Below are 25,193 nucleotides of genomic sequence, written 5' to 3' on the forward strand. Positions count from 1 at the left end.
CAATGAGAAGCCTGTGCACCGCAACAAAGAGTAGCCCCCTGCTCGCCGCACCTAGATAAAGCCCGCATGCAGCAACGAAGACACAGTGCAGCCAAAAAAAAAAAAAAAGAAGATAAATAAATAAATAAATTTATTTTTAAAAAAAGAGTTCAGGGCATCTCAGTGGCATGGTGAAACCTTGATATATGGGTTGCAAACAAGTCAAAAGGCTAGCATGGGTAATGGCCTTCATGAGGTCATGGAAGGAGAAATACACCACAAAGATACAGGCAACTAAAAACAACATAATCTATTGAGCTGAAAGCTCAGTTAAGGGAGATATCTCTGAAAAAAAGCAGAATATTGCAGGCCATGAATTCTAAGTTAGGGAATTTAGAATCACTCCTGTAAAACTTTATTTTAAAAAGATAAGCCCCTTAGTATAATTTGGTTCATATTTTGAGACAGCTGGGAATGTTTTGGCACAGACCAAAGGGCTATTTTAAATGTTTCAACTCCTTTAAAGAATATTAAAAGGAGAATTGAAGAAACCAGATAATTGTTTGCAGAGATCAAGTGTCAGGATTGCAATATTGCTAAAAGAATAAAGAAGGAGAATATGGCTGTGTCTTTCAGCCGAAAGTGAGCTGACATCACGCCAAGTGTGGCAGAACAGAATAGAAGTAAATTCAAAAAGGAGTTTCAATATAACTCCTGATGGGAGGCTAAAAGCAAGTGGCCTCCAGGACAATTTGGAATACATTTCAGCATTATTGAATGAATAACACATGGTTCAAATCTTAATCTGAAAACCCAATCAGCTACAGGTGATGAAACCTTAACACTTGTAGAAGGCTGAGCTTTGGGGGCATGATGTAAGTGAAACAGTACCTGGTGATGATGATAAGTCTATTTGGTCAATTAAATGGGGTATTTGAAAATCAAGTAAAAAGAAAAAACTTTGTTAGTACACAGCATTAGAATTTTTTAAATGGAAGCATTTAAATGCAAAACAAATCCCTACTTTAAGAAATTTCTATAAAGCATACCTTCTTTTGCAAAACTTGGAAGAGGCCACAAAACTTAATGTTGGAGTCATATCCATTGAGTACATTTGAACAGTGAGTAGGGTGTGCCACATTTTGTATAGAAAAAAAGTGAAAAAAGAATACACCTATTTGCTGGTATATGTATAAAATAACCCTGGAAGGATACGAAACAAACTGTTAATCTTGCTTTGCCTCCAGGACACAGGAGTAAAGGGGAGAAATTTCTTTGTATGCCGTTTTGCGTTAAAAAAATTTTTTTTTGCTATCTAATTTTTTTTTTTTAATTTCCTTTTGGCTGTGTTGGGTCTTTGCTGTGCGCAGGCCTTCTCTAGTTGCAGCGAGCGGGGGTGCTGCTCTTTGTTGCGGTGCGCAGGCTTCTCATTGTGATGGCTTCTCTTGTTGCTGAGCCCGGGCTCAAGGCACGTGGGCTTTAGCAGTTGCAGCACATGGATTCAGCAGCTGCGGCACGCGGGCCCTAGAACGCAGGCTCAGTAGTTGTAGCACACAGGCTTAGTTGCTCCGCGGCATGTGGGATCCTCCCAGATCAGGGATCGAACCTGTGTCCCCTGCATTGGCAGGTGGATTCCCAGCCACAGCCCCACCAGGGAAGTCTCTGTGTTTTAAAGATTTGATTCATGTTCATTATGTAGCCCAATAAGCAGACAGACAAACAAACAAATTGAATGACTGCAAATAAAATGGTTATCTTTGACATGGTTTCTGGAGATTTGATGTTCAACATATTAATAAATAAATCAACTTACATCATATAGTCAGACAGGTAAGACAGTAACCCTTCTGCAGCATATTTTCCCCAAACTTTAGCATGCATTGGAATACCTTTGCTAAATATGGAATTGATGGTAATATTACACTTTACCCATGGCATTGTATGCAGTGCCTCAGTGGAACATTTGGGAGAGAATATTGAATAACTAACATGCAATGAATATGCCTTCTGTTGAGTAATGGTTGCCTCTGATTGCTTTGAATTTGTGAGTCAGAATCCGGAGGAGGAGGGAGTGGAAACATTCTCTCCCTTTTCTCCCACACGGCGCCCCTTACTGACCACAAATTCTTGGCTTTGACTCTTATTAGGGGTTTTCTGTCAGATTTTATGGTTTTCCACATTCTAAAATACAAGTTGTATAAATAAATGACACATGCTTCAGGCCCACAGATGCCTTTAGATGTTTTTGAGATTCCCTGTGGGCTAGTTCTCCACCTTCCTTCATAATGTAACACAGATTGGGCGTTTGGACTTGAATTAGCAGGCAACAACTGGATCTTTACTCTGGACTTTCATTTGCCCATTGCTGCAGTGGCTCTGGGTGGGGTTTGATTAGGATACAGCCCACAGGATTTCAGTTAACAAACTCTTAAAAATTGCATGAAAGGTCCCATCTACCAAAGTCAAAATTTTGTGATGTCTCTATGAGTACTGACAGTACATTGGTGTATCATGTGCTTCATTCTGTGAAGTTAACCTGTAACATATCAAAGGCAACTGGTTAAGATAAGACTCAGTCAGCTCCTACCCTCAGGTTCAAGGATACATCCTGCCAGGTAGGCAGAAGCCAGAAGCTGAAGTTTCTGCATAACAGCGTGGATTAAGGCATAATAAAGAATATTTGTAACCTCTTCCCCCACTCAACTCTATCAAATTAGGGGGAGAGAAATTTCTAGGATCCAGAGAAAGAACTGAGCATTAGGTAATCTTGGCCTATAGCATCGGGTGCAGATGAATGCTTCCATGGTGGAACATCATTTTGAAATTGTAAATATTCTTCCACTGCTCGCCTCCATCAACCAGGTGAAAGACAGTATTTTCTAATTGCTCTGAGCCTAATTGCTCCTTCATCCTGCCCGAGTTTGAGCTTTGATACAGAAACAACGATTGAAAAGACATGCTTTCTTCCCTTTGTCCCTGTAGATGGTTGCAAAGGGGATCCTTTCCAGCTTTTATCATTGGGGGGTTAGGTCAGATCCACAGGCGCAAATGCCGTGTGGCTAAAAGACATTCAAAAGTCAGTTTGTTAAAATGATTTCTAACGAGGAGAATTAAAAATGTATTAAGAAAATATTTCCATTTTTCCTAATTTTATTTATTTGTTTGTTTGTTTGTTTATTTATGGCTGTGTTGCATCTTTGTTGCTGCGTGTGGGCTTTCTCTAGTTGTGGTGAGCAGGGGCTACTCTTCATTGCAGTGTGCCGGCTTCTCATTGCGGTGGCTTCTTTTCCTGCAGAGCATGGGCTCTAGGTATGTGGCCTTCAGTAGTTGTGGCTCACGGGCTCTAGAGCTCAGGCTCAATAGTTGTGGCGCATGGGTTTATGTGGCATCATCCCGGACCACGGCTCAAACCCGTGTTCCCTGCATTGGCAGGTGGATTCCCAACCACTGCGCCACCAGGGAAGTCGCCATTTTTCCTAATTTTAAATTAAAAATTCATGTATAATGGTTACTTAACCTTTTTTAAAAAGTAGAATTTAGAGAATTGAACTTGTTAGTTCATTTTTCTTTAGTTTTCTTTACACACGGACTTCTTTCCTCTATGACTCATTTCTTTCTCCTGAGCTTAGACACATAGGTGTTAGGTGTTAAGAGTGTGAATTCTAGAGCTGGGGCGCTTGGGTTCAAATCCCAGCTCAATGCCTGCTAGCTGTGTGATCTTAGGCATTATTACTCAACCTCTTTGTGTCTATGTCTCTTCATTCATCAAAAGGGAATAATTTTTATAAAGCCTAGCTCAGAAGGCTGTTGAGAGGATTGATAAGCAGAGATGAAGCACCAAGAACAGCAACTGGCACTTGCTTAAACACCACGTTAAGTGTCAGCTTTACTCCCGTTCTTGCTGAGGGATTTTCATGGACCTTTTGCCTGATGATTTGCGTCTTCCTGATGCTTCTTCTCTCCTAGTCTTAACTCTAGCCTTCACTCTACATTAACACGGTGACTTCATTTGTTTGTTTATTTCTTGGTGTAGATTTCCCCCAGTGGTTTTGAATCATAAGATTCCCCGGGTGGTAGAGAATGACCTTTATTATTAACTACCAAGAGCTTGGTATAAATGTAAAGACTGTCACTTGCTAAGTGATTCATTTATTACCCACTACTGTCATGCACTGGTCATAAGACAATGGAAAGGCACAGATTAAAAGAACACTCATCTACTTTAATTGTTATGTTTTGGAAATAATGTCTAACATTACAACCACAACTCCAAATCATAAAACTTAAGATTTGGGAGAGACCAAAAAGATCACTCAGTTTACTACCCAGCTGATGCTTGTGTGCATTCGCAATATTCTCCACAAAAATTCCAGCTTCAATTAAATCCTGTGATGATAATCTTATCAACTCAAGAGGCAGCTTATATTATCTTTTAGGTAGCTTTGAATCTTGGGAGATCCTTCCTAACTTTAGTCAAAATTAGCATACTTGCATTTATTTATTTTACTCTTGAGTTCTTAGGGAATAAATATAATACATATTTCCATAAAAATATTTCAGATATTTGCTGACTGTTCACATGTTTCTCCTGGGGTTCTCTCTGGGTATTCCCTGTTGAGCTAAATATTACTAATTTTGTTCATTGTAGACAGTCTTTTCTGCTGAACTTATAGTTTCTTAATATCCTTTTAACATTGGTCCCAAATTGAACCCAATATTCCGTATATACCTGGGTAAGTCCAAAGTAGTTATTACCTATATTCACTATTCTACATTCTAGATGTTATACTTCTACTAATGGATCCCAAGATCATATTAGCTTAATTTTGGTAGCTACATCACTCTTGTGAATAATATTGTATTAATTCTGTCCAACTGACTGTCCCAATACAGATCTAATTAGCAACTCATTCTTTGGAGATTCCATAGCATTTTCTATAGGCTTCTATTATAAGACACAGTGCAAAGGTATTCTAATTATTTTATTGTGTTTTGATATTAATTTCTTCTAATTATTTTATTGTGTTCTTGCATTTGACTATGAACTCCACATAGGTGAATTTTTCAACATTTTGTTGTAGTGACTAATAACTTATCTGTTACTTAAAACATGTTTATTGAATAAATGTTGCATAATCCCTTTGGAGTGCTTTTTAAAGGTAACTGTAGTTAACAAAGATCATTGTACCATAAAGTCACATGAAAATTTTGATAGAAGAGGTCCACAGAGATTAATAAACCCATCTCCTTTCCTAGAGGCCTGCAGACCAAACCATCTAGATGAAGAGTTATATAACCTAAATCTAATGAACACCAGGAAAAGGGATTATTAAACCTAATAGCTTAGCCAAGTGTATGCCCTATCTATGCCTCCAACTGTACAATCATTGGAAACATCATGTAAGATATGAACGGGTTACCATGCAGTCAGCACCCACCATGACAAAGTAATCAGCTTTAGAAGACTGAAGCCATGAGCAAACCTGTTCCAAGGAAACCTGATGCTGGAAAATTCCAGTGAATTCTGCTGCCTTGGCAGTTACATGACATCCAACGGCCTGGACCAAGAGAACTTATTTAGAGAACAGCATGCCTTTCAGGAGATCGCAATGACTCTGACCTTAAACTAAACATAGGAGCCTGGAAGATTAGGGTTCTATTTCTGCTGTTTGGGTTTTTTTTTTTTTTTTTTTTTTTTGCGGTACGTGGGCCTCTCACTGCCGTGGCCTCTCCCGTTGCGGAGCACAGGTTCCGGACGCGCAGGCTCAGCGGCCATGGCTCACAGGCCTAGCCGCTCCGCAGCATGTGGGATCTTCCCGGACTGGGGCACGAACCCATGTCCCCTGCATCGGCAGGCGGACTCTCAACCACTGCGCCATCAGGGAAGCCCTGTTTGGGTTTTAATATGTCCTTCGTATCCTTCCTTATTTGGTCTTTGGTCAATACACATTCTTTGGTAACAGCTGCTATACTGAACACAGAGGAACAGCTACCCCAAGACTGTAAATTCTATTGGATTTTGCAAACTTGATATACAATTTCCAGATTAGCATTGATAGTAATGCTTCCAAGTGATAATTAATAGAAAATGATGAAACAAGTTCTCCCGACAGTGAGGCCCTGCATGCACTGAGGCAATGGGGAACGCTAAAAAAGTAGGTGTCCATGTCTTTGAGGTGATTCAGGGTGCATCCAGTCACAGCTCCCTTCCTTTCTGTCCAGAAATTCCCATCATAAAAGTTACACCCCAAATAAATAAAGCTGTTGTTTGATTACTGAAGGGCCTTTCCATTACCTGAGAAGAAGGGAAGATATTCTAGCCCTTCTTTATTAGCATCTTAGGAGGTATTGGTGAAGCAACACCTGAGAAGATGTAAGTGATAACATACGTGAGGGACAGTCAGTTCCCAGGGACTGAGTCCGTCCCCAGGCCCATGCACAGAGCCTCTCTGAAGACCCTGAGCAGCCTAAGGCAGAGAACGCGGCGCAGCAGCGGTGAGATGTGAAGGCCTCAGCCAACCGACGTCTAGGGAGTTCGCTGGGCTGCTTCCTTAGGGAGGAAGGACTAAAGACAGGAGAGGAGAAAGCCTGGATTCACCTAGGATTTGATCTGCAAAGAAAACTGTCTCTGGTGGCATCCTTTGCCACCGTCACTTTGCAGGGTAAGCAAGCTGCACCCTGGGAAGCCCGCCTGGGAAGCCGCAGGAGCAGACCTGCAACACTGCCTGTGAGCACTTAGGCAGGGAGTCACTCTGTTAGATCCCACTCTGTGTAGGCAGGGAGGCGAGGCTTACGTTGCGGGCGATTCTGCATTCAGTGTTCACGGTGCCTTACCGACAGAACCCAGAGCACAGCCACCCGGTGAAGGGCCTCAGGTCTGGTACACCATTCCCGCCAAGTTCATAAACACCAGAGCTAGGAAAAGCTAACAAGAGCGTCTCCATACCCCACCACTGTTTCAATTAACCGCTTCACAAAATTCCCTCCTATGTTTTCTTTCTGTTACTTTAGGAAATTTAAACAAAATATTTTTCAGGTAAAGTATTTATTGCAAAATATTTAAGTTTTTATACTTTAAAGCATTCTCTGGCCCAGAAAGCATTCTGTCCTGAGGACGTGTCACATCTTAGAATGGAAGGCTCTGTTTTGGTGGGGTTTATTTATGGATATAGGGGGGAAAAAAAAAGGGGTAACTGAAACTGGTCAAATAGACTACCCCACATTAAAAAAAAAATTTTTTTTTTTGGTTCTGGGCTTATGTCCAGAATGGAAAAGTTTTAGTCTCTAAATAGACTCTTTCAGGAAGTTTTGGATGATGGTGAAGGATGGTATAAAGAGAAGTGTGACACCCTGTGTCCTTGATGAATATTTTCTTATGCAAAAACTACAGTGACCATTGGGCTCCAGGGATCAGTCTTTCATTAAATTATGAAATGAGGAAAGAGACAGCTGTCACTCATGCGCCTTGGCTGGTAGTCTGGTCCAGGCTTGCTGACTGAAGGAATGAGTGTGGAGCGCTCACCAGCTGTCTAAGCATCCTGGCTGGGGGCATCCGATCCTCCAGGGGTCCCTGAAGGATTTGGGGAGTACACCTGATAGCCCTCTGCATGCTGTAATCATCACTGAGGTGCTGCTTTCTTGCAGACTATAGATCTGAACTTTTCACATAAACTTTTATCACATTGGGGTTCAACATGGAAGACTGTCCTTGAACTAAAACTAAGATGTCAAACAGCTCAGCTTCTCTGAATGAGAAGAGTGTTGAGGAGTGACACCAAGGATCTTTAAACTTTGGGGTGAATCAGGTTTATGCACCTTGTTAAAAAGTGAGTGGCCCAGGCTGACAGCTTGATATTAAAAATAGCCTTGAAAGTACAACACATGGTTCTTCCAAACTCCCAGTTCCTCTGAGTTACACATCCTACTACATGCTGACTCATACACAAACAAGATGCACATGTTCTTTGAACCTAGGCTTCCAAGATCCCTATTTAGAAAAATTTCTTAATCATATTCACCAAATTACTTACATATTCTGAGAGTTTTCAGAACCATTCTTTTTCTGGTGCTACTGGTCTCTGAGGCAACATGGAACTCCATTTAGGATTTCATTTTAATTGGACATTATTTTGCATAATCTTTTTTTTTTAAGTGTGTGATTTCCTGCCTCTTCAACATGAGTGAATACATGAGGATATAAGACTCTTTCAAACCACAACTATTAGAATACGACAAAAGTTGCAAGGGAATGATGATTTTCCACCCATGAGCTACTTAGTGTTGTTTCAGATTTAACTTTCTCATAACTAGGGAAACGTAAGTTATTTTTAATCTTTTAAAAAAAAACTGATGATGAAAAAGCTGGTATCTCTAGAAGACCTTCTTTGAAGAGTATGGGATTTCTAAGAATCTCAATTAGTTAGTTGGTCACCAGAAAAGAACAGAGAAGCCTTTATAACTAGCTGATTTTTCTGAGGTTTCATTTTACATTTCAAGAGCTCTGTGTTCCAATATCACTCAACTGAAAAGAGATAGAGTAGGTATAATTAAAGGACAAGAGTGAAAGAGACGAAACAGCTGGCATGTGTTAGCCACCTTTAAGAGCTCCCAAACTACCTGTTATTCCGAAGAATTATGACGTGCACAATAATTCCTAAGGGTTTAATCATTCCTTCTGGGAGAGAAGCCACAGCAGAAACGAGAGAGTGAGCTAGTATCCAACAAATGGGTATCTGTTTAGCACCCTGAAGAAAAAAAAATCAAATTACTCTTAAATCTAAACTGCGTAAGGTCGTCTTCCAATGAACTAAAAAACCTAGGACTTCCAAAATATACTCCTGGCCTCATTCCAATTGCTATATGACCTTGGAGAAACCTCTTTTGAAGTTTTCTGTGTCTGTAAAACCTGGGTAATAGTACTATCTGTCCCAGATGGTTGGAATTGTATGAATTAATTAGTTCAAGCTGGAAAGGTCTTTGGTAATGCTAAGTGCTGAATATTGTTATGTTAGAGGTGCAGGCGGAGGCAATGTTACATAGCACATCTATAATTAGAAAGGCCTAGAAACTGCAAACGGTGCCCATGCCCCGGGAGTGGAGACAATACCCTGTGTCAAGTCGGCTTGTTATGAGAGAACGCCTAATTCACTCTTTTATCCTCTTGCAAAGGTTGCAGCTTGTCATGAACTTGCCCACCATAGAGTATGGTTTTTACTGGGTATATAGGCTTTTGAAGGCACTGTTCTAAGTGAAGTGCTGATATTCATTGGAACACAGGGTACAGTTTTGGGATTACAATGCTTGTTAATTCATTTGAGTCGAGGGAGTAACAAAGTCCTTCCCCAGAAATACCCGTCCTCTGCACAAATGCAGAAAATTTCTTCATCTGAAAAAATGAAGAGGTCTAAACCTTCTTTTAGAGATGATAAGCATTCTTTTTTTCCAAACAAACAAAAAAACCCCATAACATATAGCAGTGTTATGTGGAACCCAAATACATAAAATAGATAAAAACAGCTGTGTTGAATGAAAAAAAAAGGAAAACTTCCTGTTCCCTACAGGGACCCTGAGGCACGTTATCAAAATTAAAGCCTCCCCCGAGCCCATTTTAGACACCGTTGGACCAGATGGTCTGTAAACCAGGTTTCATTCTTTAATTTTTTAGTTTTTATTTTATTTTTTGACCACACTGCATGGCATGCAGGATCTTGGTTCCCTGACCAGGGATTGAACCCACGCCCCCTGCAGTGGAAGCACGGAATCTTAACCACTGGACCGCCAGGGAAGTCCCTAATTTTTTAGTATTTTAAATTCCAGTAATATGAAGAACCTGGATTGCGGGGCTTGTACAGCTTGTCCAGAGAAAATACAGCTTATCCAGAGTCATAATTCATTTTATCTGCTACTTTGTCTGGAAAACCTTCTCTGACCATCTCTCTTCTCACACCTTCAACTCTTGGTGAAGGTCACACAGCACTCCAATTCACCATTATCACATTCCTTTTTTATCTTCCTCATCTTCAATAGCACCACCACTGTCATCGTAGTAAATATTTATGGAGCACTTAGTATGTGCCAAGCACAGCATATCTCATTTAATCCTCACAGCACTACTCTAGGGTAACTATATTATTATTCATATTTTAGAGATGAGAACACTCAGCACAGAGATGTAAAGTAATTTGTCAGAGAAAAAAAGGCAAAGATAAAATTTAAACCTCAGTTAGACTGCAACCTTCTTGGGCAATAGCTAAACATTAAACCATCTTGTTTATCGCTTGGAGCAGATTAACTGCCTATATGTTGACTTGTCTTTCTCCCCAACTAATTTCGTGTTGACCAAACAATAGATTATAGGCTGTAAGGAAGGATCTTGATTTTATGATTTGCATCCTTTCTGAAACTGTAGATCTTGGGCAAATTTGTGAAGTTGGTACTTTCAGGGACACCTCCCCACCCGCCTTTTGTTAAAAATACCATTTGTCTTTTGGTGGAAACCTCTTCTGCAATGATGTCAGGTATTTAGCATTCTTGCATTTCCTTTATACTTCCGTTTTATTAAAAAAAAGGTGGGGGGGCTTCCCTGGTGGCGCAGTGGTTGGGAGTCCGCCTGCCGATGCAGGGGACAGGGGTTTGTGTCCCGGTCCAGGAAGATCCCACATGCCGCGGAGCGGCTGGGCCCATGAGCCATGGCCGCTGGGCCTGCGTGTCTGGAGCCTGTGCTCCGCAACGGGAGAGGCCACAACAGTGAGAGGTCCACGTACCGCAAAAAAAAAAGGTGGGGGGGCAGGGGCTCAAGTTTCTTTGCCATAATGTAATCACCTGATAATAAATTAAAAGCATATTTGCATTTTAAAAAGTGGTAAAATCGAATAAACCACTCTCTAATGGTAAAATTTTAGAGGAATTTGTTTATACTGGGGTCTTCCTCATGTTTTGACTTCGGGTAAACCAGTCCAATTTCCCTCTCACGTCTAAACTCAAATGACCTATCTATTCTAACTGCTTTTATTTCCTGCCCTCTGGCTATTCTCCCCACTATGTCCATTGAAATAGGCTTAAGGACACAAATAACATCATCACTAAATCCAAAGGTTTTTCATTAGAACTCTTTCTCTTCCACCTTTTTATGGCATTAAAATTCTTTTTCATTCCTTCTGCGTTGAAAAACTATTACACTGAGATTTATGTAACACTATACTTGTTTAGCTCCCCTCACACTTCTCTATAAAATCATTTTTTCCTCCTTTAAAAGCTTTTCTTCTTTTGATCTCCTAATCGCATGAGGTCTTCATGCTACTACTTGAGCAAATAATACCCATATAAAATTGCCACTGGTCCCCCATTATTTATACCTTCCCAAAGTATGATCTGTGGAACACTGTTCCCAGAAGACTGCATTAAAAAAAAAAAGTTCAGTTACCTATGAAACAGACCCACAGACATAGAGAACAGACTTGTGGTTGCCAAGGGGGAGGGTGGGATGGGGGAGGGAAGGATTGGGAGTTGGGGATGAGCAGAGGCAAACAATTACACATAGAATGGATAAACAACAAGGTCCTACTGTACAGCACAGGGAACTAGATTCAATATCCTGGAATAAACCATAATGGAAAAGAATATGAAAAAGAATATATATGCATGACTGAATCACTTTGCTGTGCAGCAGAAATTAACACAACATTGTAAATCAACTATACTTCAATAAAATAAATTTAAAAAAATTCAGGAACCATGACAAACACTTTTCTTGCCTGTACATTCTAGCAACTATAAAATTAAATATTCTCTTTCACGATCTTACTTCCAGATAGAATAACTACATGACAGAATTCTGGCCAATAAGGCATAAAGTGAAGTCTATTGACCCTTCGCCCTTCGTCCTGCTTTCAAATGGACTCAAAGTAGAAACTGCAGTAGAAAACGTGTGATTTTGAAGGAGGGCAAAGTGAGTTGCAGAGATATCAGCTTCCACACGGCAGAGCGCTGAACCAAGGCCAGCAACCTCTTACCTCCTGAGTTCTTGTTATATAAGATGAACAAATCCCCATTTGTCTGGACTTCCATAATAAGTGATGTACATCTTGCAGCTGAACACACTCCTAACCGGATCTAAAAGTGCAAAAGTGGTTCACCCTTTATCTGCAGAGAACACATTCAAAGATCCTCAGTGGATGCCTAAAACCGTGGACAGTACTGAATGCTATATATACTTTTTTTCCTATATATACATACCAATGATAAAGTTTAATTTATAAATCAGGCATAGTAAGAGATTAATAATAATAAAATAATAATACACTGTAATAAAAGTTATGAGTGTGGTCTCTTTCTCTCTCTCCCACAATATTTTATTGTACAAACTTAATGCCTTTTCCATCTTAACTAAGCACTTTCCATGCTCTGTGGCTGTAATTTTTGCAGTTTGAGGTGCAACAGCAAAACCAGCACAAATTTCTTTTTTATCACAGTTTCACAGAAAGGAGATTCGGTCTTACCGTAGATCTTAGCAATCCCAGCATATGATTTCTTTTCTTTCCTCATTGAGAATTTTCACTTTTTCACTTAAATGAAGCACTTTACAGCTCCTCTCTGGCACATCCGAATCGATAGCATCACTACTTTTGCGCTTGGGGGCCACTATGAAGTAAAGCAAGGTCCCTTGAACATAAGCATTGCGTTACCCAGACAGTTGATCAGGTACTGAAGCGGCTACTAAGTAACAGGTGGGAAACTCCAGACAAAGGGAAGATTTACGTCCGCGTGGGATGGAGCAGATGCAGGCAAGATTTCATCACGCTGCTCAGAAGTTGCATAATTTAAAACGTAAATAGTTTATTTCTGAAATTTTCTATTCGAAATTTTCAGACCATGGTTGACCGTGGGTAACTGAAACCTTGGAAAGGGAAACTGCAGGTAAGCGGGGGTGGGGGTGGGGGGGGACTACTCTATGTTCCTTTTGGAACTTCACAATGCATGTAAGCATATTAAAGGACCTGAGAAAGACTCAAGAGAAGAAATCTGTTGAATTTTGTGTCTTCTCCTAGACTCATTTGATCAAGGAGCCCTTTCCTCCTGTATTAACTATTACTATTCCACAGAACTACCGCTGCCTACACTCATTTTTCCAAGTGGGATCCCTAGACCAGATTCCTAAATCTGCATCACCTGAAAACTTGTTAAACAACTAGAACCTGAGGCCCCACCCCAGAACCACTTTAACTAGATGCCCAGGTGATTGGTATGACATTAAAGTTTGAGAAGCCTGCTTTGGGAAGCACTGTTCAGAGGATAAAGTATCAGTACAACTAACCTTAACATCTTTTTTGTTTGTTTGTTTTGTTTTGTTTTGGCGGCCTGGGAGGCATGTGGGATCTTAGTTTCCCGACCAGGGCTCGAACCCACGGCCCCTGCAGTGGAAGCGTGGAGTCTTAGCCACTGGACCACTAGGGAAGTCCCAACCTTAACATCTTTATGTGACCCATTATTTCAAGACATCTGTTATTATTGCCCCTTAATGCCAACTTCACTAATAATTACGGCTAGTTCTTATTGACTGCTTACTTTGTGCAAGGCATTATTCTAAGTACTTTACTTGTGTAATCCTCAACCCAACCCTATGAGGCAGGTACTATTATAATCTTCATCTTACAGATGAGATTACTGAAGTTCAGAGAAGTTAAGTAGCCTACCCAAGGTCACACAGCTATTAGGTGGCAGAATCCTTGGTTTAAGGATGTAAGGATCACTAAATCATATTGCCTCTCTAGCCTTTTTTTGTTTCCATGCACTTTCTTGCTTTGTGTACTTTACATAAGGATTTCTCTCTGCCTGCAATGATTTCCCACATAACACCTAGTTAAAAGATATCAGTTCAGGGCTTCCCTGGTGGCACAGTGGTTGAGAGTCCGCCTGCTGATGCAGGGGACACGGGTTCGTGCCCCGGTCTGGGAAGATCCCACATGCCGCGGAGCAGCTGGGCCCGTGAGCCATGGCCGCTGAGCCTGCGCGTCGGGAGCCTGTGCTCTGCAACGGGAGAGGCCACAACAGTGAGAGGCCCGTGTACCACAAAAAAAAAAAAAAAAAAAAGATATCAGCTCAAAAAGTTAGTTCTTCTGGGAAACTTCTCTGACCCCCCTTCCCCAAGCCAGGTCAGGTTCCCTGCTATACATCCCCCAGGCACATATTTTTTCTTCATACTTATCAGCTTTTAGAATTATTTATATTTTTGTGATTGTATGGTTAGTGTATGTTTTTATCCAAAAAATGAGCTTCACGTGAGTTTGAAGTGCGTCTTCTGTGTCTGACACATCCCAGAAGTTGCAGTGTGAGTGCAAAACATTTGATTCAGCATGTGAAGACTTGGATTTGAGTCCTTGTTCCCCTACTTATTAGCTTTGTAACTTTGAGCAATAACAGCCTCTCAGATCCTCAAATTCTCAGCTCTTTTAAATGGGAATAATAATACCTCACAGGATTGGTATAAGAATTAAAATGAGGCTTCTGAAAGAAGTGTGTAATCTACATAAACATCCTAAAAATACGAGAAAGTGTTTTATAGTGATTAAGATCCTGGGTTGTATTTAAAGTTCTAGCTTTGCAGTCAGAGACCTGAGTTCATTCTCAATTCATAATATTTATTATCCACGCAGTTGATTTGGCAATCCATTATTTGCTGGATTTTTTTCATGTATTTTTAAAACTGCATTCATATGTAATTTATTATAAATTTATGCTGTGTTATCTCCCAAGTCATGTATATACTCTATGCTTTTTATTTTTTGTTCAGCAATAATCTCTTCTCTTATTGTAGTCCTTTGCACATAGGAATTCAATTAAATAGTAACATAATCTACATTTATTTGGTGAATATCACATATTTGCTGTACTGAAAGTACATTAAGTAATAAAGGCAAGTAAGAATGGAAAGTAGTGCACATAACAATTGCCATCATTATACATGTGAAGGTTCAGATTTGCTATTTTTCAAATCACTTAAACCAAGATGAACTGCAGAAATGAAAGCCCAGCAGGGACAATTAAACAATATTTGGAATAAAATCATTTGGCCTAATTTTCATAACCACAGATTTCAAGGAATACCACCATCCGTGCCAGGTGTGCCAGACTATCCCATTGTCTGTTTTAGCCCTGTAGGGGCCCGTGTGATATAAACCATTCAGGTTTGCAGAGTGACACCTAGTGGGAGGAAACATAAACACAAAACAATCAGACTAGAAAAATACCCTTTGAAACCATTTTATTTTGCTAGCAAATGATTAAAAACATTGTAATTATGAATTCTGCCTTTTTTTTTTTTTTTTTTTGCCACGCCGAGCGGCTTGTGGGATCTTAGTTCCCCATCCAGGGATTGAACCCACGCCCTTGGCAGTGAGAGTGTGGAGTCCTAACCACTGGACCACCAGGGAACTCCCTCTGCCATTTTTAGATAAGGGAGTATTTAGATAAGCCAAGTGATTCTACAACATGAGTTTTTTAAACTGGTGGATTTTAGTACCATAACAACTCTCAGGATAAAACCTAGGCCACTTATAGAGTACTGATAAAGAAGGAGCTCTGTTCTTAATAGAAAAGGAAGGAAGGAAGGAAGGAAGGAAGGAAGGGAGGGAGGGAGGGAGAAAACAAGCAAGCAAAAACATGACCTTGTAAGCCTGAGCCTTAGCAAGAGCAGTATGGGTTAACAAAGCAAGGCGTGCCCGCTGCTCTATTTGCCAGCTCCCCTGTATACTTTACACTTACAGTGTTCATCCATCTGCTGCCAAGACTTAGCTTTCGAAATTCAAATTCCCTTCCTCCCTCTTAAAAAGCACCAGTATATCAATTATTTTAAGCTCAAGGATAAGAAAACAAAACCTAAACCACCATTTAAAAATTTCCCAGCCATCAGACAATAATCATTTGTCTTAGATGCTGAGTTAACTTTTTACATTTATTGCCCCAACCTAGATAAGTTGGTTAGGTTATCACAAATTTTTAAATGTCCCCCTTCCTCCTTTGGAATCGGTAAATTTTGTTCCTGATATGGATAAACTGAGGATAGGTGATAATTTTCTGTGTACTGTTATGCAATTAGTTACTGTATATTTATTGATATAACCAATGAAAAGATATCAGACATTAGGACATAAGGAGAACATTCACAAGGGATAGTTCTTAAAGTCTTTGGAAAGCACCTAAATTACTGAATCAAAGAAAGCATATAATTTACCCATAAACGCTGAGTGGCTGGCTTGAATCCCTTACCCGCCTTGTAATTCTCTCCTGCTGACCGTTCTGACAGTCCTCCTAACTTAAACTGATGTAACTAATCAAAACCATGTATGCTAAATCTGCAAGTGTTAAGAGCCTACTGTGTTTTAAAAACTGCATTGGAAAGTAACGTCAAAAGACAAAATACTCTAAATTGAGCCTCCAGAACATATATTTGGCATATTTCTGTCTTCCTAGAGACATCTACTACATGTACTTTTTAATTTGGTCTGTGATTTGAATGCTATTAGGAAACTGGCTCTGGTCAACACAGGAAACCTTAGGAATTCTAAGACCAATTTTCCAGCATCTTCCAGGTTCTAGAACAGCCTGGACTTGAAGTTAGATTGGGGCTTCCTTGGTGAAGAAGTAGCTGTGAGCACACACATGAGATGCTACACCAGAAAAGCAGAGAAAACGTCAACATTCAGTGATTAGTTTGCTATGCAGAGAAGGAATGCCTTGTAAGTGGAATATACTTATGAAGTGCCAAGATTTCATGTAAATTGGAAGAACTATGGGACAGGAAAAAAAAAGAGTAAGGAGGAAGAGGATGATGGAGTTAAACCACAGAAGTAGCAGGTATGGGAGAAGTAGCACTGAGCTCCTGGAACAATTGACTTTTTCTCCAGCTTTTCTGTTTTTCCAGCCTTATCATCTCCTTTGACTCCAAGGATAATGCAGGCTCCTTGGGTGGCTCCAGCTACTGAATTGCCTTTCTTTGTCTTTCCTGAACCCCTATCTTTAAAGTCAAGTAAATCGTTTATTAGCCCCTGTTAATCTGTGTGCCAGCTGTCGTTCAACTGGGTAGGTACTTATAGTTTTGATCTCCTGCTAACATTAACAATGTGGTTGTTATTTCCGTGTTGGAATTCTGTTCCAAATCAAACATTAAGGGATGCTTACAACTTTGTGAATTATAGATGTTTTACATAATGCTGATAATTCTTACATAAGGCTAACTTAGAATAATGGGAAGAAAAAGGAGGATGAAGAGAAGCTGATAAAGACGGTTTTAAGAGAACAAGAAAGCTGCTAGGGAAAAAGATTAACACCACCTTCAACCTGTTAAACAGGAAAGATCACTTCGTTTCTCTGTCTCCTCTCACTGCTGTGTGTGTTCCACTTCCCTTACAAAATGACCAAAAATTAAATGGACTCAAACTTTGAAAAAAGCAAAATCCAGATAAAATAGTGTTTTTACAACTATTTAGATTCAGCTTGACACTCCACACTATATATAACAAGCTGTACCTCCCTAGAATCTACAACTCTAAAATCAGCACATCACAGTAACACGTGATGTTCATGATGACTATTCTCATGATTGTAGGGAAAATAGACATATGTCTGGTATACCTCCACTTAATAAAATAGAGGATGCTTAATGTTTTAAAAGTGTTTACATAATCAAAAAAATGTTAACATTTGGATTATGGAATTTAAATGATTATTCCTCAATTACATGGAAAACACGGCACGCCAGAAATACTCACTCACTAAAGATTCTGTAATGCAAAGTTATTTTGAGGGGGCCCCTGTCTTCTAAATAGAAAAGATGTTCAAAGCTCATGTACTGCCTAAGAGTCTGAGCACATCTGCTTTGCAGACATAGCAGGCTTATCAGGTTATTTTTAAGGAAGACTGTTTGAATTTTTCCATTCCTGCCTTAACTTTGTGATTACAACAAAGGGTACTGTCTGGATATCATCGTGGGTGGAGAACAGTTACAGGAATAAGGCATATCTAGCTTAGAGAAGAGAAAACATTGAGGAATACAATAAATATCTTCTTATCCGGCACCCAAAGATATTATGTTGAAAAAGAATACAATTACTCTGTAGCTACTGAGAAAAAAAACTGGCAAAGTAATAAGAAGGAAGATTTCAGGCAAACAAAAGGAAAATGAAGAAAAACTGATTTAGTACAATCAAAAATGGAATAAGTTTGCTGATAAAGTAACACTGAAGTATTCAATGAGAAGGTGGAATTAGGTTTCAGGAATGTTGTAGAGGAAATTTATGCATTGGAAGGAGCTTGGATTCAATGATTTAATAAAAGTCACAGTAAATGAAAAGTAGTATTACACAGAAAAAATTACAATAACATGGCCATTTGGTATAATACGAGAAGGTGGAGAGCTACTTGGTTATTAGAACGTCGAAAATGTTCTCTATTTCTTTGTGTCAATTTGTGACCCACTCCTTATGATAACTCACCCATGATTCAGTTTGCAAAGAATCTTTGTAAAAGCAGTAATTTGATTTATTTCTATGATATATCTTTCAAGCTTTACTAATGTACACAATGAACAAATCCTTAAAGCTACTTCATCACTTAAGAATTCTTATAGGGCTTCCCTGGTGGCACAGTGGTTGAGAGTCTGCCTGCTGATGCTAGGGGACATGGGTTCGTGCCCCGGTCTGGGAAGATCCCACATGCCACAGAGCGGCTGGGCCCGTGAGCCATGGCCGCTGAGCCTGCATGTCCGGAGCCTGTGCTCCGCAACGGGAGAGGCCCGCGTACCGCAAAAAAAAAGAATTCTTATAAAGGTGTTTATTTAATAATACCAGTATCACAAAGAAGACCAACATTACCTCATATATTATAATTAATGCCCACCAGTGAGCAATCATCAATGCCACTACAATTATGTTTATAAAATGTCAAACCTGTTAAACCACCAGCCAGACTGATCTTCTTTGGCACAGTTCCCTTCGTAGTTGTCGTTATCTCTGTCCCATGTGCTGAATTTCATTCTTTGGTGACTGGCCCACCATTGCACTTCAGGATGAAAATTCGCTGCAAGGGAGTCTCCAGCTGTTCCAGAATATTCCCCAATATGCAAATCATAGGAATTCTAAAGGAAAAGAGGTGACTTCCATGATCAGTTGTTACTATTTTAACAGGCTTATTTAATAAATAAATGATTAGGTTCTATTGCATGTTTTTGTTTCCCCTGACTTCAGGTTTATATTGTATGTTTTACATGTTAATTCATGATGTTAGTTATTTGAAAATGTTAGTACCTTTTCATCTCCAACTTTGAAATTTCTATATTGTGCATAACGGCTATTTTTTTCAAAATCTGCAAGGTTGATTTTTAATGTGTAGTCTCCTGAAAAAAAAAAAGAAATCGTAGTTGTTTTTTTTTTAATTTGTGACATGACACTGATTTACTGAGGCTTAAAAATAATTTGCGGCTCTATTTTACTTAGACTATTTCCTTCTGCCATGAGTCAGTTTTCAAAGAATAAGCAGTGACTCCATTGTATTTATAACGTGAATGTTTTAATGTGTATTTTACTTGAAAAAAATTAGGGACGCAAAATTAAAGGTAGAACATTTCTACTGCATCTATCACAGGTAAAAGCCAGTGTAATTCACTTGGCAAAGAACAACAGAAAGCAAGTCATTTTTTAGTAAGTAGATTAAGAAATCTAACCATGAAAGAAGTTTTAAGACGTTTAAACATTTATCCTCTTTTTTCTTACTTTTGGTAAGAATGTTGATCTTAAATATAAATAATGACTGAAATAGTTGATATCATCAAGTAATCATCTTTTCTTCATTGTCCCATCATCTGCAAATAACAAAGACTATTCTTTTTTCAGAAACAAAACTATTGTCAGAAACATAAAAAGTTATAAATCAAACTAACTGTTAGATAATAACTATATTCAATCCTCCTACTTTGATAAATAAACTTTCACAGTGACCTGTAAGATCAGGTTTGAATTTAGTCTTGGCTGCCTCCCAGTTCCGGGCCAGAACATGGAGACACGTCATGCAGGCCTGGTCTGTGGTCTACTTCCCTTCTCTTCCACCTCTGTCTCCATCACACACAGCAAGGGGCTTTGCCCACACGCATGGGCGTTCCAGGCTGCACACCCACACTCTTTTTACACCAAAATGAAAGCTCTTTCTTTACCTCCCCTCAGACTTAGGGGTGCACACACCAGCTGTATAATTGTCCCACAGTGGGGACAGATGAAGAAGAGGCATGAGCAGGTCCTGGAGACAAGTTCAAGGCTTCTTGGGCAGGGAATGCTGGATCCCCATCACTGGAGCGAGTCTAGGAGGCACTCTGGCCCCACAAATTCCTTGTTCCATGGAGCTCTCTAAAGTGGGGTTTCAAGGAAGAGGCCACTTTCATCTGATCAAAACGTACTAAATGTTATGCGAGCTAAGACTGCAAAGGGGACAAGAGCAGTAACACAGGCTAAGTCAAGACTCCTAAAAAAAAAGTGCTTTGTATTATAGAAGAGATTCAGACTTTTAGGTAACCATCTAAATATCTCTTTGGTCAATGAGTAAATAAAAGTTCAATTACAGACCATTTCTAAATTAACTTTTTTTTTTTTTTTTTTTTGCTGTACGCGGGCCTCTCACTGCTGTGGCCTCTCCCGTTGCGGAGCACAGGCTCCAGACACGCAGCCCCAGCGGCCATGGCTCACGGGCCCAGCCGCTCCACGGCATGTGGGATCTTCCCAGACCGGGGCACGAACCCATGTCTCCTGCATCGGCAGGCGGACTCTCAACCACTGCGCCACCAGGGAAGCCCTAAATTAACTTTTTATTGCAAACACTTCAGCCAAAATTTGTATAATGGGGATAAAGCTATTTTCAGAGGCAACTCCTTAGCCTTAAAGGCTCTCATAATTAAGAAATGCAAGGTCAAAGGCACTGTTTTTCCTTGGGATGATGTGATATGCAGTTGTGATGCCTGGAACTGATCAATACATTTTTGCTACCATGAGAGTAGCCAGCCTGAAACACCAATCAAAACCTGAAGGGGAAGCAGATGTGTTGGCAAAGCGCATCTGGGCAAATAAACACTTAATAATAATTTGAAAAATAATAACTTTGAAATTTGTATGTTTAGAAGGAGCCAAAGGTTACTTCTTGGGGTTTTCATAGTTTCAACAAGAAATCAGATGCATATTAATGTGTGAAAGAAACAGAAGCTGGGATGATAAATGTTATATATCTATCATAAAACACTTGAAAGTAGGATAATAAATACATTGAAATTTAGAGAGCACTGATCACAAGAAGAATATACAAAGAAAGCATTAGACATCTAGGATTATCCATCCTCTCTGAGTTACTATTCTGATGTCTCAAAGATCTCTATAATTATAATCATACTATTATGAATATAGAAACACCAATCACTTTCCTTAACTTATTTGAAAAAAATAAACCCTTGCCCTTACATTTAGTGCATTGCCAGTGTGATTTAGCATGTTTTCTTGAGCAATACAGTTGCCTTTTATGAAACATTAGGAATCAGATTGGAGTGGAACTGACTACAATCTGAGATAGCAACTAAGGTAAGGAAGGTAAAGGATTGGAGCAAAAGAACATGGGAAAGAGAAGCTTGGAAAACGTATTATTAAACTCGTGATATTTTAGACAAATATTGAACTCTAGTTAAAGATATCCATGCAAAAGCTATATAGGGGGAATTTTACAGATGTACACAATTTACTTTGAAATATGTCCAAAAAAATGGATTGATGGATGGATAGATATGGGATTAAAACGTTAATGTAAAATCTAGGTGGTAGGTTGAAACTTTTTCCAGTTTTGCTGTGTCTTGGAAATTTTTCAAAATAAAATTTGGAAATGGAATGGGAACAAAAATATTCAGTATATTGTGGTATTTGATTCCAAAAAACTGCCATAATTCCTCAATTCTTCACCCTTCCCTTTGCAATGAGACTTTGTAACTCCTCCCATTAAGTCTATTTCCTTTCCCCTTACACCTGAGTTGGTCCTGTGACTTGCTGTCACCAATAGAAGGCAGTGAAAGTGACTGTGTGCCACTTCTGAGTCTGGGTCTCAAGAAAGTTATGTGCTTCCACTGTCTCTCTTGGAACTCTGCCTCTGCTTCAAGAGCAAGTCCAGACTAGCCAGCTGGAAGATGAGAGACCAAATGGAGTGAACTGAAGCATTCTATCCAAGGCTAGCCTAGAACAGCCAGCCTCCAGCTGACCAGGAAGTTAATCACCAACCCATGAGCAAGCTGAGCCAAGATTAGCAGAGCCCAGCCCTGATCAGCAAAGCCACCCAGCCAACCTGTAGATCTGTGAGAAATAAGAAGCAGTTGTTGTTTTAAGCCACTAAATTTATGTCTTGTTTCACAGTCTTATTGTGCCAGCAGATAACTGATACAATTTGAGGCGCTCAAGGCATTTAAAAAGAATGATTATAACATTAGCTTTCCTTCCAAGAAACAGAACAAAAATATATGAGAAATCTCCCTCCCATAACCCAGGTGCAAGCAGCCACATTTTACAAAGGGAATTATTGCCCAAAAGCGATCATTGCCATCTGCAAATCATAGCAGTTACTGAATTAGTTCTATTGCCTATGATTTAGTGAAAAACATTTGTGTTCTTTTTATTGTATTTCAGATGAAGTTGATATTAGGCAAACCTTACCTTGTGTAGTCAATAAGTGAAGATTTCTATTACCCAGCCAATATTCGCCATTTTTTTGGACAAAATTTCCAAAGCCATTTTCATAGTCATTCCAGTCTCTAAAAAATTAAAGTGAAAGCTGACTTTAGCAAAATCCAAATGGACCTTTGCAGTACCCAAGGTGTGCACCTCCACCCCTACCCCCAATATTTTCTTGATTAGCTAATGTATTTTATTATTATTAAGAGAGAATGAAATTCTGTCTAATTAATACACTTCAGGATATAATAAAAAAGGCTTAACTTATTGTAAACCTCACATTTCCTACTCCACATAAATCCTTATGTCATAATTAACACACCTGTTAAAGTTCTCACTGCCATCAGATCGTCTCTGAATTACAGTCCATCCTCCTCCATCGGACATGTCACAATAAACAGAGAATTCTGCTGGGCTCTGGAGAGGTTTGATTTGGTAAAATCCACTCTGCTTATACCCATCATTGAAAATCTCTGAACAATCTGTTTGGAAAACAAGGTAATGTAGTATTGGTTATCTGTCTTTTTTTTTTAAAGGGAGCCTCTGAATGAGATTACTCAATACTAATGGAGACAGATAAACACATGATGTAGATAAGCAGCTGTTTAAAACTGAACCTTGGGCCTCCCTGGTGGCGCAGTGGTTGAGAGTCCGCCTGCCGATGCAGGGGATACGGGTTCGTGCCCCGGTCTGGGAGGATCCCATATGCCGCGGAGCGGCTGGGCCCGTGAGCCATGGCCGCTGAGCCTGTGCGTCCGGAGCCTGTGCTCCGCAACGGGAGAGGCCACAAAAAAAAAAAAACTGAACCTTGTACCTCTTCCAGTGGCTATTAGGAAATTCTTATTTCTTTTCCTAGTATTTAATTAGGAAAAGAATTTAATAAATTCTTTTCCTAATTAAAAGTATAAATTAAAAGTACTTAATTTATCTGCCTTCTTGATATGATCATGGAAAAAATAAAACAGTGAAATATGTATCTAGTTTTTCATTTCTGATTCTTGTAGGAAACAAAAGTATATGTTTCAGTTAAGCACAGTATATTTAAGTGAAACTTATAGCTTTGTCAGACAGAACAGAGGAAATTTTCTCTCCTGTGACACTAAAATGAAAGTAGAAATATAACACCAAACAAATAATTTAATATAGATTATCTTGACTTAGAGCATTATAAATCATTCTGAACATCTGGAAGTGAACTCAAAATAGTAATCTTCTGGTTAGATTCTTATAACCTCCCAGTCTCACCAGATTTTTTACTAACCCACTGAAATTTATAACAGTCCATGCATTCTTAGATGTTTTTGCTGAAAACTGCAAGATTCTACTTTTGTCCCCACAGTCCCCTTTGCTATGGTATTTCTTTGACCCCTGATGCAAACATAGCTACCAGTTTGTCACCAAAAGGTAATATCTGTTTCTTAAACCACTTGAGCGTGGGATAAATTAACATCTATTGGGTCTTATCTAGGCTGATCTGTACTGACTTCGAGAATATGGCAAGTATGGACTCACTGTTGTTTAGACGCCCAGGAAGCTATGTTTTAGGGTAGTTAAATCCGTGGCCACTGTAAAGAGATAGTTTCAAGGATACCCAGTCACAGACTTTTGAATAAAAATACTATAATTTAACGTCACAAACTTTCAAATTTTACCCGTATCATTTTATTTCCTTCCTGTTGTATAAAAAACATTTTCTACAATTCTGTAACTATGTATGGCAATGGATGTTCACTAGACTTACCGTGGTGATTATTTCACAATACTTACAAATATCAAATCCTTATGTCATACACCAGAAACTAATATAATGTTTTATGTTCAATTGTACCCAATAAAAAATTTCTCTTCCTGATTGGATAATTCCATTTTTTAGCATATTTTAAGTTCTTTCTTCACTTTCATTGTTTTGATGCCAAATTGTCTACAACAATTTTGTTACAAATAAAATATACTCCACATTAAATAGATTGAATAGCCAATAGGAATCAGAAGAGAAATGAAAATAAAGAACCTTCATCACTTTCTAAAAACCCTTATCAGGTTGAGACCAATCATATACTACTGCTTTGGTGAAATGTTCATTTTTCTAATGATTTAGGCTTTATTCATATATTTATTTTTGAGATTCAGAAGCCCAAGTGTTCTTTATACATGCTGGATTATTTTTAAAAAATCCTGTTTTGGCAATTAAACAAGCAGAAAAAAATGGGAAAATGATTATCTAAAATTAGTTCAATGTTATTCAAAAGCTTACATCTGTGATCAAGTATATCACACAACATTTTTCATTAAAGTAAGCAGATTTTAACGTTGTTAGGAAAGGAGCTCTTTGCTTACATTTAATTACCTACCAAAGAGCTGAATAGTAAAGACTCACAAGTTCCAGACTATTTTCCAAGCAAATATGAAAATGATTAGCTATAACATTTGCCTCTGGAAAACTCTGTGACTATGGAGTTTTCAGCCAACATTTTCTAT

At 39.1% G+C, this 25,193-nt stretch overlaps 1 protein-coding gene across 1 annotated transcript in view; it reads right to left on the reverse strand.

Annotated features, from left to right (window-relative positions):
* FGL1 (fibrinogen like 1) overlaps positions 1–25,193 on the reverse strand; it is a 60,858-nt gene that overhangs the window by 12,340 nt on the left and 23,325 nt on the right. Inside the window, exons 4-8 of the mRNA XM_082608661.1 lie at positions 23,038–23,197; positions 22,698–22,795; positions 19,278–19,366; positions 18,921–19,108; positions 11,991–15,177 (exon numbers count right to left, since the gene is read on the reverse strand). Coding sequence (XP_082464787.1) covers positions 15,018–15,177; positions 18,921–19,108; positions 19,278–19,366; positions 22,698–22,795; positions 23,038–23,197 — 695 coding nt within the window. The 3' untranslated portion in view covers positions 11,991–15,017. The remainder of the gene's footprint in view (positions 1–11,990; positions 15,178–18,920; positions 19,109–19,277; positions 19,367–22,697; positions 22,796–23,037; positions 23,198–25,193) is intronic.

This window comes from Mesoplodon mirus (assembly GCF_964341445.2).
Source record: "Mesoplodon mirus genome assembly, chromosome: 20".
In the NCBI taxonomy this organism is placed as follows: Eukaryota; Metazoa; Chordata; class Mammalia; order Artiodactyla; family Ziphiidae; genus Mesoplodon; species Mesoplodon mirus.